The sequence below is a fragment of the Hemiscyllium ocellatum genome, chromosome 4 (assembly GCF_020745735.1).
Source record: "Hemiscyllium ocellatum isolate sHemOce1 chromosome 4, sHemOce1.pat.X.cur, whole genome shotgun sequence".
NCBI lineage: Eukaryota > Metazoa > Chordata > Chondrichthyes > Orectolobiformes > Hemiscylliidae > Hemiscyllium > Hemiscyllium ocellatum.
The window spans coordinates 105,830,504-105,843,923 of NC_083404.1; the positions used below are offsets into that span (position 1 = coordinate 105,830,504).

At 40.7% G+C, this 13,420-nt stretch overlaps 1 protein-coding gene across 1 annotated transcript in view; it reads right to left on the reverse strand.

The window, feature by feature from the left end:
- Positions 1-13,420, reverse strand: part of kif9 (kinesin family member 9) — a 111,906-nt gene that overhangs the window by 64,881 nt on the left and 33,605 nt on the right. The window contains exons 7-9 of the mRNA XM_060824046.1: positions 7,625-7,772; positions 6,708-6,772; positions 1,247-1,324 (exon numbers count right to left, since the gene is read on the reverse strand). Of these exons, the coding sequence (XP_060680029.1) occupies positions 1,247-1,324; positions 6,708-6,772; positions 7,625-7,772 (291 nt within the window). The remainder of the gene's footprint in view (positions 1-1,246; positions 1,325-6,707; positions 6,773-7,624; positions 7,773-13,420) is intronic.

A 13,420-nucleotide genomic window follows, 5' to 3' on the forward strand; every position in this document is an offset into this window, starting at 1 on the left:
TTAGTAACTACTCTCCATAATGATCCATCGGATCCTTTGAAGAAATATGGCGTACACTGAAAGGTTCAGCTATTGTCATATGGCAAATAAAATTCTGGCTGGATTAGTAGTACCCGTGTTCCTCATCACTATAGGCAGTAAAGCCTTTAATTTACTTAGAAGCCTTGTCCATCTGGGCAAACCTGGAATTAGGCAAGGCCATTAAAGATCAAAAGCAAAATGTTCTGGATATTGGAAATGCAAAAACAAAAACAAAAAACAGAATTTGAATGGTCATCGACCTGAATTGTTAACTGTGTTTCTTTCCACAGATGCTGCCTGACGACCTGAGGATCTTTGGTACCTTTTTGTTTTCTAAATTGGGGTAAGTAACATGTCAGTAACATCACTGTTGGCGTCACTCTGCATCGTATGCCAGCCATACCTTTTAATCGTGCTGACTGTATACCACTATGACATGCTTGAGTACTCTGTGAGATAGCTGTCCCAATTTTGAACTTGCTCCCAGATGTTAGTAAGGAAGATTTTGCAGGGTTGACAGGATTGGTTTTGCCATTTTCATTTCTGGTACCTAGATCAATGCCATGTAGTCTATCCAGTTTCATTTCTATTTTGAGCCGGGCCTCAGTATGACTCAATATGACCCAGTTCGACAAAAAGTGCTGGGAAATGAGAAGCTCAGTCTATACGTGGAACTGACTATGAAAGGAATAGTGTGCATACTTCTTGTGCTCAAATCCCATGTCAATGAAAATTATAGCACTAGGGTGGGAACGGGAGTCCCAGACCCAGTCCCATCACCAATTCTAAATGGGGTGCAATAGATGTCTCAATTGTAGGAATAATATGCCAGTGTTGGTCACTAATAGAGTACTGATTAATTGAGGTGAAAGATTGAACAGCAGCATTAGTAGAAGAGCCATGAGTTATCTAAATGTGAATTCCTCTCTAAACCACTACTGCATACATATATTAGCTGATCATTCAAGATGTGTGAAAGATGTTTTGTCAATTTAGCAATAGCCATTACGCATCAATCAAGAACAAGCTATGTGATGTGCTTGAAACCTGAGAGATGCAGGAACATGTTGTAGAAGTATAAGTCATTTTATTATGTCCATTCAAATCAGGACCCTGTTAACAGAAAGCTAGTTTGATAATCTTCCATCAGGGTGAATGAGTGGTAAGTGACAACTTATTTGAAGGGGAAAATTCTCAATAGAAAATGAATGAGATCTATATTCACCTTGGGATCACTAAATACGTTAGGGGCTGGCTCAGCTGGGATACACATTAGCCTTGATGAAAACCGGAGTGTAGACAGCTGAAACAACAGAACAAAATATAATTAGGTATAAGGAGTTTATTTTCTCCCTTCCTGTCCTGATTCAGTTCCAGAGCCCCCTCATGTGCAGTGTACTGATGTGGCTTTTATTTACAAGCAAAATGAATGAGTATGTACCATTAGACTATTGCACCAGAAGGTCTCCACAGCCAAGTCTGTTACTGCACTCCTCAGCTTACTCACATTTTAAAACTAGAAGTGCAAGAAGCTGATCTCTTACTGATTTCCTTTCACAAGTCTTATGCGAGGGTTCAGGACTTGTTCTACTGATCTAATTCAACATGACCATAGATCATACTGGATACCTGAATTCACAGAAATATAGAAAATAGGAGCAGGAGTTGGCCATTCAGTCCTTCAAGCCAACTCTGCCATTCAATATAATCATGGCTGATCATCCAACTCAGAATTATGTTCCGGTTTTCTCTCCCTATCCCTTGATCCTTTTAGTCCTGTGAACTATATCTAACTCCTTTGAAAACTTTCAGTATTTTGACTTTAACTATGGGCTCACCCCTCTTTTGGTGAAGAAGTTTCTCTTCAAGGACTATCTCTTATCCTTAAACTGTGACCTCAGGTACCGGACTTCTCTATCATCAGAACATCCTCATGCATTTACCCTATTTAATTCTCTTAGAATTTTATAGGTATCTATGAAATTCCTTCTTATAGTCCTAATTGTTCTAGTCTGTTTTCATATATCAGTGCTGCCATCCCAGAAATCAATCTGGTAAACCTGTTGGCACTCTCTCCTTGGCCTGTACATCCTTCCTTAGATAAGTAGACTAAGACTGAACATGGTACTCCAGGTGCAGTCTCATCAAGCTCCTGTACAATTGCAACAACATATCTCTGCTCCTGAACCTGAATTCACTCACTATGAAGGCCAATATACCTCTGCCTTATTCATCATTTGTTGCACCTGCATGCTTACTTTCTGTGACTTGTGTAAAGGACACTAAGGTCTCATTTTACCTCCCCCTTTCCTAACTATCACCACTCAGATAGTAATCTGCCATATTTTTCTTGCTAGCAAAGTGAATAACCTCACACTTATCACATTATACTTCATCTGCCATTCATTTGTCTATTCACTGAACTTGTCCAAATCATACTGAAGTATATCTGTATTCTCCTCATTGTACACCCTCCCCACAGCCTTGTGCCATCTGCAAACTTGGACACGTTACATTTAGTTCCCTCATCTACATTATTAATACATATTGTGAAAAGTGGGGATCCAGTAACTGAAAATTTTGATACCTCACTAGTCACTTCCTGCCGTTCGAAAAAAGACCCCTTTATTCCTACTCTTTACCTCCTGTCTGCCAATCAGTTCCCAAAAATGTCAATACACTATTTTCAATCCCATGTGCCTTAATTTCACATACTAATTTGTTATGTGGGACCCTATCAAAAGCCTTCTTATAGTCAAGTAAACCAGAAACACTGGTTCCCCTAGCTCTAGTTACATTGCCCAAAATATCCAGTTGATTTGACAAGCATAATTTTCCCTTCGTAAATCCATGCTGACTCTGCCAAATCCTGTCACTATTTTCCAGTGACCACATTCAATTTATGAAAGCAACATCTTTTAACGAGTATTTGAGTACAAAATGCAAGAGAGAGGCAACACTAGATATTGAACCATTGGAAAATTAGGCGAAAGATGTCATAATGGGGAACAAATAAAAGGCAGAAGAATGGAATAGGTACTTCAGTCTTCATGATAGAAGACATCAGTAGCATACCAGAACTTCAAAACAGAAGTGGCTGAAAGTGCTGAGAAAGCTGAAAGGTTTGAAGGTTAATAAATAATGCAGACTGGATGGATTACACCCCATGGTTCTGAAGAAGATACCTGATGAAATTGCAGATTCATTGATGGTAAACTTTCAGGAATCACTGGAGGCAGGGAGGGTTCCAGAAGACTGGAAAATTGCTAATACTACACCCCTGTTTAAGTTGGGAGGGAGGCAAAAGATGGGAAATTATAGGTCAGTTAGCCTGGCCTCAGTCATTGGTAAGATTTTACAGTCCATTATTAAGGATGAAAGTTTGAGCACTTGGATGGTCATGGTAAAATAGGGCTGAGTCAGTATGACTTCATCAAAGGGAATTCCTGCCTGAAATATTTGTTAGAATGCTTTGAGGAGGTACCGGACTTCTCTATCATCAGGACATCCAGTGGATGGGATCTATTTGGATTTCCAGATACTCTTTGACATGGTGCAGCACAGGATCTGATAAGTAAGATAAGAGCCCTTGGTGCTAGAGGCAAGGTAATGGCGTGGATAGAGTATTGGCTGACTGGCAGAGTGCAGAGAGTGGGGATAAAGAGTTTTTTTTCAGGATGGTAGCCAGTAAATAGTAGAGTTCTGTAAGGGGAAGTGTTGGGACCAAAACTATTCACAGTTTTTGTTAATAATCCAGACGAAGGAACTGAGGATATTGTTGTTAAGTAGTCAGATAACACAAAGATAGCCTGAGGGACAGGTAATATTGATGATGCAGGGAGATTGCAGAAGGATTGGACAGCCTAGGAAAGTGGATAAAGAAGTAGCAATTGGAATACAATGTGGGATAGTTTGAGGTTGTGTATTACGATAGGAAGAATAGAACCATAGGTTATTTTCTAGATATATCCCTATCCCAGGCCTAACATTCCAATCATAGACAAAGCAGTCTTCATGAGCACTTCTCCAAATACCAGCTGAAACATTTTTTTAAATTATTAGATTCCCTACAGTGTGGAACCAGGCCCTTTGGCCCAATAAGTCCACACCAACCCTCTGAAAAGCAATCCAGCCAGACCAATTCCCCTACATTCACCCCTGACTAATGCATCTAACACAACAAGCAATTTAGCATGGCCAATTCACCTGACCTGCACACCTTTGAACTGTGGGAGGAAACCAGAGCACCTGGAAGAAACCCACACAAACAGTCACCCAAGGCAGGAATCAAACCCAGGTCCCTGGCGCTATGAGGCAGCAGTGCTAATCACTGAGCCACTATGCCATCCCAGATTGATGTTCAGTCAATCCACACCAGCATGCCACTGCTACAGTGCCTATGATTTATAGGATACTCTACAGTGACTTACCAAGTTTGTTTAACATCGTCTCTAGAATCTCCACTACAGAGTGCAGGTTAGGTGAATTGGCCTTGCTAAATTGCCCGTAGTGTTAGGTAAAGGGGTGAAATGTAAGGGAATGGGTCTTGGTTGGTCATGCTTTGGCAGGTCGGTGTGGACTTGGTGGGCTGAAGGGCCTATTTCCACACTGTAAGTAATCTAATCTAATCTAAGAGTTAGAACATAGAATGTTATAGCACAGTACAGACCCTTTGGTCTTCGATGTTGCGCTGACCTGTGAAAATAATCTGATGCCCATCTAACCTACACAATTCCATTTTTCTCCATATGTATGTCCAATGCCCCTTTAAATGACCAAAATGTCAGCGAATCCACTACTGTTGCAGGCAGGCCGTTCCACGTCCTTACTACTTTCTGAGTGAAGACACTACCCCTAATATCTGTCCTAAATCTATCACTCCTCAATTTAAAGCTATGTCTCCTCATGTTAGCCTTCACCATCCGATGAAAAAAGCTCTCACTGTCCACCCTATCTAACCCTCTGATTATCTTGTACATCTCAATTAAGTCACCTTACAACCTTCTTCTCTCCAATGAAAAGAGCCTCAGTTCCCTCAGCCTTTCCTCATAAGACTTTATTTCCATACCAGGCAACTTCATAGTAAATCTCCTCTGAACCCTTTCCAAAGCTTCCACATCCTTCCTATAATGCTGTGACCAGAACTGTACGCAATATTCCAGGTGCGGCCTTATCAGTGTCTTGTGCAGCTGAAGCATGACCTCATTGCTCCAAAACTCAATTCCCCCTACCAATAAATGCCAACATACCATATGCCTTCTGAACAACCCTAAAAACCTGGGTGGCAATTTTCAGGGATTTATGCACCAGGACACTGAGATCTCTCTGTTCAGCTACACTGCCAAGATGAACAGAGAGATCTCGGTGTCTTGGTGCATAAATCCCTGAAAATCACCTAAATCCCTGCAAGTTGGACAAGGTTAGCTACTGCATAGAAAATGATCACCCCCAAGTCACACAATAGCTCAATTTGGACATAAGAGTGTCGACTGCTGCAAATGTGTTGCTGGTCAAAGCACAGCAGGTTAGGCAGCATCTCAGGAATAGAGAATTCGACGTTTCGAGCATAAGCCCTTCATCAGGAATAAGAGAGAGAGAGCCAAGCCGGCTGAGATAAAAGGTAGGGAGGAGGGACTAGGGGGAGGGGCGATGGAGGTGGGATAGGTGGAAGGAGGTCAAGGTGAGGGTGATAGGCCGGAGTGGGGTGGGGGCGGAGAGGTCAGGAAGAGGATTGCAGGTTAGGAGGGCGGTGCTGAGTTGAGGGAACCGACTGAGACAAGGTGGGGGGAGGGGAAATGAGGAAGCTGGAGAAATCTGAATTCATACCTTGTGGTTGGAGGGTTCCCAGGCGGAAGATGAGGCGCTCCTCCTCCAGCCGTCGTGTAGTTGTGTTCTGCCGGTGGAGGAGTCCAAGGACCTGCATGTCCTCGGTGGAGTGGGAGGGGGAGTTAAAGTGTTGAGCCACGGGGTGATTGGGTTGGTTGGTTCGGGCGGCCCAGAGGTGTTCTCTGAAGCGTTCCGCAAGTAAGCGGCCTGTCTCACCAATATAGAGGAGGCCACATCGGGTGCAGCGGATGCAATAGATGATGTGTGTGGAGGTACAGGTGAACTTGTGGCGGATATGGAAGGATCCCTTGGGGCCTTGGAGGGAAGTGAGTGTGGAGGTGTGGGCGCAAGTTTTACATTTCCTGCGGTTGCAGGGGAAGGTGCCGGGGGTGGAGGTTGGGTTGGTGGGGGGTGTGGATCTGACAAGGGAGTCACGAAGGGAGTGGTCCTTGCGGAACGCTGATAGGGGAGGGGAGGGAAATATATCCTTGGTGGTGGGGTCCGTTTGGAGGTGGCGGAAATGGCGGCGGATAATACGTTGTATGCGCAGGTTGGTGGGGTGGTAGGTGAGAACCAGTGGGGTTCTGTCTTGGTGGCGGTTGGAGGAGCGGGGTGTCGACCCCTCATCATTGCTGGATTGAATTTTTTTAGGATTTTCTACCTAATAAGTGGAGCATGTTCATCACAAGAACTGCAGTTCAAGAAGAAAGTTGACCATAATCGTCTCAAGGACAACTAGGAAATAAACATTGCTCTTGCCAATCTAGTTTATGGGAATAAGTGAATAAAAACAAAACACTTAAGCCCTTAATACTCTCAAGCACAAACAGATTACGTGTCTGTATTTGTATTATTCTTACTGTTTCCTCGATTTGAGCTGCCTCTCCATAGATATTTGCCACCAAGATTGTGTTGCAGGTCCCACCTAAAGAGAGTTGACAGCAAGTAATTTCTTTAAACATTGTACTTTTCAACTGTAAAAATGAATTCATGCAGTTGATCAGTGAATTTTCCCAAATATTAAGACCAGAATATTTTTGCCATCTTGCATCAGCCATTAGTGACATTCCTCTCTGGATTGTTTTTAGACCTTCAACAACTAATACGGCCAGGATCTGCTGGCTAATTGCAACGCAGCTCACCAGCACTATGGGGATGCAATATTGGCACTGACTCTGAAAGAGGGGACACTATGGAAGAGTGCCACTTTCCTAAAATGGTAATGGAAACAGGGGCCGTGGAGACCAGTTAAGCAAGCTTTGTTGAGATGGGCATAGAGGTTACTGCGAGGGTGGACGTTGCTACTGGGGTCTCCCAGAGGACCACAGAGAGCCTGACATGGAAGGTCCCTCCTCTCCCAAGTTCATGAGCAGGTCACAAGGGTTCATCAGCAAGTCTTAGTGCCAAACTCCACTGCCCCTGCTTCTTTGTAGTTTATACCATCATGTAGTGGCTTACTAGGCCATTTCAGAGGGCAGTTAAGAGTCAACCATGACCACATGGAACCACTTGTAAGCCAGGTCACAAAATGACAGCAGGCTTCTTTTGCTAAAGGACAGTAGTCAATCAGTTGAGTTTTTATGGCAATCAAACCAGTTTTCCAATTTCTTAAAAAAGCTGAATTCAAATTTAAAACCACATGGTAACTCACATTCACTGGTTTATTAGTCCAGTCCCTGAATATCAGTCTTTCTCCTAGTGTTTGTCTCATGTTCTTATTTAACATCTTTATTCTCAAATGCTTTTTCCACGCATTTTTAAAATTCTATTCACTCACCTAAAGAATCCTTCAGTACATGTGTAAGCTTACTCTGCCTGAATGGAATATGCCCCCTCTTGGGATCAGCAAGAGCAATGATGGTCTGCTCAAGGAAAGAAAGTGATTTATTGATGTACATAGCTTCTCGCATCACTTGTCCTTCAGACTGAAAGAACACAAAATACATTAGAGTGGATTAATATACAGTATTATGAAAATTAAACACTTCATTTTATTTTGCATTTGAGTCTTTGCTTAGGCTCAGCAGTATCTTTTCTGCCTTTGAGACAGAAAATCATGTGTTCTACCATCAAGAATGAACAGGAGGAAATACAGCAGCATTGACAGAAATGAGGTTGACAAGTAGAAAACAGAGTTAGATTTAACGGATATTGGTCAGTTTGGGCTTGAGTTGGAAGTGGTGTACACCATCAGTCAATGCTAGATCTGTTTTTATTCTTTGTATGTGTAGAATATTTTAGATTTGAATGCCATTTTTATCAATGATGTTAATTCAGGTTTAAGGAACAACATTAAGAACCAAAAATTAGCAAAGTAGTGAATAGCTTCACATGACTTGAGCAAAATGCTAAAAATAGCAATGTGGTCAGCTGTGGTAAATTCAAGGGAAATTACAAGGAAGTTGAACAGATAGTAACTTAGGAGCACAGCATTCCAATTTAAGGGTGCACCAACAGATAAAGCCAGAGATGATAGAGATTGTAAAATGATACAGTTAAAGGTATTATATCTGAATTCAGGCAGAATTTCTAACAAGATGGACAGAAACATAAAAAAAGAAGCAGGAGTTGACCATTCAGCCCTTCATTTCTTCTCTGCCATTCAATATGATCTCAGCTGATCATCCAACTCAGTACCATGTTCCCACTTTCTCCTGTATTCTTTAATTCCTTATATAGAGCAATATCTAACTCCTTGAAAGCCTTCAATGTTTTGACATCAACTGCTTTCTGTGGCAGAGAATGGATAGTAGCAAATATGTATGACCTGACAGCCATTACAACAACATGATTTTGAGGTGACCAAGGCTGGCACCTTAATATTAAATATTTCAGAAAATCAGTAAGCTGGGGAAAGGTGTGGTGTAGTTCTGTTAATGAAAGATAACATTAGTGAAAGATGATCTTACCTTCAAAGAGGAAAATGTAGAATCAGTTTGGGTCGGAATAGGAAATTGTGGTCAATAAGACGTCAATTGCAGTAGTTATATAAACACCCTAACAGTAGTTCCAACGTAGGGCAGGTTATACATGAAAAATAATTGGGTGTGTGTTAAGGAATGCAATAATCTTGGCAGGCAAACTGGGTGAATCAGATTAATAAAAGTAGCCTGGAAAACTGGTTCGTGGAGTGTATTCAAGGCAATTTTTTTAACACAATATGTTTTCACGTGAACAGAGAGTGGGCTATCCTAGACCTCTCAATGTGCAATAAGAGTATTAATAAATATGCTTATGATGAAGGTGTCTTTAGATGGCAATGATCTTCACACGATAGAATTCAACATTTAGTTCAAAAGTGAAAATTACAGGCTGATGACTAGTGTTTTATACGTATATAATCCTACATAAAAGATTAAATTTAAAAATATTATGATGGCAGAGTTGGCTAATATGAACTGGGGAACTAGATTATAAAGTAAGATGGTAGACTTGTAATGGGAGACTTCTAAGGAGATTAGTTTGATTACTTACAGTGTGGAAACAGGCCCGTCGGCCCAACAAGTCCACACCGACCCGCCGAAGCGCAACCCACCCATACCCCTACATTTATCCCTACCTAACACTACGGGCAATTTAGCATGGCCAATTCACCTGACCCGCACATCTTTGGACTGTGGGAGGAAACTGGAGCACCCGGAGGAAACCCACGCAGACACGGGGAGAATGTGCAAACTCCACATAGTCAGTTGCCTGAGTCGGGAATTGAACCCGGGTCTCAGGCGCTGTGAGGCAGCAGTGCTAACCACTGTGCCACCGTGCTGCCCAAATTTAATAATAATTTAATAATAATTCTCAGTAAAGATTAATCCCAGTGACAAAAAAAAATACTGCATAAGGAGGATGCATGGCTAAATAAGGAAGTTAAGGATAGTATCAAATTGAAAGAAACATTGTCCAACTCTGCAAAGATTAGGTCAGAGGATTAGGCAGATTTCAAGAACCAGCAAAAAAATGACTTAAAAAAGGAGAAATTAAGCATTTTATAGAAAGATATCTAGAAATATAAAAACATATAGTAAGAATTTCTAAAAGTACTTAAAGAGTAAAGAACAAGTAAAGCAAATATTTGACCTCTAAGGAGTGACAGTGGAAATTTAATAATGGAAAACAAGGAAATAGTAGAAGCATTGAACAAGTACTTCAGAAATATAGAAAACAGAGGCTGGAGCAAGCCACTTAGCATTTTGAACCTGCTCTACATTCATTATGATCACACTGAGCATCCAGCTCAACAGCCTGTTCCTGCTTTTTCCTCATTTCTTTGGATCCCTTTAGCCCCAAGTATTCTAACTCCTTGAAAACATACGTTTGGTCTTGACTGTTTGCTGTGATAACAAATTCCACTCTTTGAGTGAAGAAATTTCTCCTATCACAGTCCTAAATAGTTTACCCATAATCCTTGGACTGTGACCCTTGATTCTGGACTTCCGTATAACCTTAATTCTCTGTAAAAGACTTTGAAAACTTACCAAAGATATTTGAATATCAGTAAGTAAAATGTAGGGAGGAACCAAAAATAATTAACATTCCCAGCATGACAGTCCTAGGGTCTTCAAGCAAGTTGCCACAGGGATAGTATAGGCATTGGTTATCATCATCCCAACCAGATGTGAAGGCAGCTATTATAACATCATTATTTAGAAAGGTGCAGGAAAAAGCAGGAAAAATAGTTTGGTTAGCCCAGCATCTGCCATTGGGAAATTGGCAGAATCTATTATTAAGGAGGTTTTTCAGGAGGCAGCATTCTTAGAAAAGCAATGTCACAGTCAACTTTGTTTTATGAATGGGAAATTGTGTTTAACTAATTTATTCCATGCTCTGAGGAATTATCAAACAAGGTGGATTAAGGAGAACATGTTAATAGAGCGTACTTAGATATCCAAAAGGTATTTGATAAGGTGCTACATCAAACATTACTACACAAAATAAGACATCATGAATAATTAATTAGTTAGCTCAAGAAAATAAAGGAAGGAAAGAAATGGGTCTTTTTAGGTTGACAAGTTGTAACTATGGAATGCCACAGGGATACTGTTGGGACCTCAGTTACATACAAATTGTACCAATGATTTTGATTAAGGGATCAAGATATCGCAACTAAATTTGTGAGCAACATCAAAACTGGTCAGAGAGTAGGTAATCGAGAGGAGGTAGGGAAGGATTATGGATGGATAAAGACAGTGGGCAAGGATTTGACTGAGTATAATGTGGGAAAATGTGATTTTGACCTCTCTGGCAGAAAGTGTGGAAAAATAACATGTTACTTAATTGGGAAGAGATTGCAGAATTCAGCAGTACTCAGGGATCTTAGTGTCTTGGTACATGAATCACAAAAACTTAGTAGAATGCAAAAGTAGGGAAGTTTAACTGCAGCTGTGTATAGCCTAGGTGAGACCACACCTGGTGTACCATGTAAAGGTTTAGTATCCTTATTTGAAAAAAATATACATTTGTTAGAAGTAATCAGAGAAGTTCTACTTCACTTCAGGGATGAAGGTCTTATCCAACAAAGAAAGGTTTGAAAACATTGAGTCTTCGCCCATTGGATTTTAGGGCACTGAGAGGTGATCTTTTTGAAAGTGATCTTGATGGGATGGATGCCAGTAAGATGTTCTTGTGAGGAAAACTAGAATGAAGGAATGCAGTTTAAAAATAAAATATCTTCCACAGACAGAGGTAGAGAGAGTTCTTCTCCCAAAGTTGAGGAACATTCCTCCTCAGAAAGCACTGGAGGGTTGGTCATTGAATTCATTCAAGCCTGGTTGAATAGATTTTGCTAGCGAAGGCAATAGAGGGTTATGTGAAGTTGGGGGGAGACAGAAAAGTGAAGACAAGAACAGTGAGACCAATCACAGTCATATTAAAAAGCAGAGCAGTTTAGGGATGCTGAATAACCTCCTCCTGCTCCTATGTCCTCTGTTCCTATATTCCTACTGTCAGGATATGGAATGCTGTATCTGAAAAAGTGACAACAGCTAACACCGTAGATAATTTTAATAGGATACAATTATTTGAAGATGGACTATTGTTAAATAGTTAGTGGCAAATCAACAATTACTTAGCTCTAGCATATGCTACACTCCTCTATTAAAGTAATCAGTAACAGCAACAATAAAAATAAAAATTTTAACATGTGTTAGCATATCAAGAAATTGAGGCGATAGAGTATCAGTCTTTAATTTGCTACTGTAACTTAAAGAGCTGGCATAACCTAAGCAGACCATTTCATCAATACAGAAACCTCTTCTTGGTACCTTGTCCCTCAGCATTGCTGTCAGGGTTATGGACAATAAGCAGAGATGTGGAACTGAATATGTCTTTATTTTCAAAGAACCAACACAGACATGATGGATAAAATGGCCTCCTTCTATGCCATAAATTTCTATGATCTCAGGTTTTCTTTGCCCATTCATGGTTATCAGTAATCCTACTATAAAATGTATTTATCTCTCAAAATATACCACTAAAAAGAGATAAACTAGTCATTTATCTTATTGCCATTTGTGGAACCTTGCTGAGTTCCTGTAGTACTCAAAATCAAATTTACTCGCTGTAATGTTCAGCAAGTAATCTTATTCTAGATACTAAGCAAATTGTGTTATATTCATTGCTAAGGTTCCCAACCACTTTTGTTCCTTGGCATGATACTCATTAGAAGGATTATAGCTAATGTAGTGAGTCAGTGATTCAGCAATGTAACAGTGTCCTCCATACAGGAGTCAAAGTTACTGTGTGAACTATAATTTTGGACAGGCTACAATTTCAAAACTTCCAATGATACAAAAGTTGGAACCACTATAAACTATAAGCAAGGACAATAGTGCAGAGGACAAATTCGTAGAGTGAATGGATGGGCCGCAGATTAAATCAATGTGGAGAACTGTGAAGTGATACAGTTTGGTAGAAAGAACGTGGAGGTATGCTGTAAGATAAATGGTGCAATTCTAATGTGGATGCCAGAGGAAATACAACTCTAATGTGGGTGCCAGAGGAAATACAACTCTAATGTGGGTGCCAGAGGAATATTCAGGATTGGATGAAACTAAAAAAATACATATAACAAGTATGAAGGCGGCTAAACAACACAGCTCCATATGGGAAACTGATAAAGAAGGTCATGGGATCCAGGGTAACTTGACAAGCTGACTCAAAATTGGCGACAGGATGCAGAGGATGGTGGTGGCGAGCTGTTTGTGCGACTGGAGACTGGTGTGCAGTGGCATAACACAGGGATCAGTGCTGGTCTCTTATTGTTTGTGATATTCCTAAGTGATGTAGATGAGAATGTGAGAGGAATTAAGTAAATTTGTAGATGACATAACAATTGGCTGGTAGTTGACAGTGGAGTGGAAGGTGTTAGGTTACAGGAGGATATAAACATATTGGTCAGATGGGAAGATCAATAGCAGGTGGAACAAGGCAAGGGAGTACTCAATAAATGGCAAAACAGTAAGAAGCTCAGAGGAACACATCAAATTTAGGGTGCTAATCCACAGATCCCAGAAGGTGGCAGAACACATGAATAGGGTAGTTAAGAAGGGATTCTTGCCTTTATTAGTCATGGCACAGA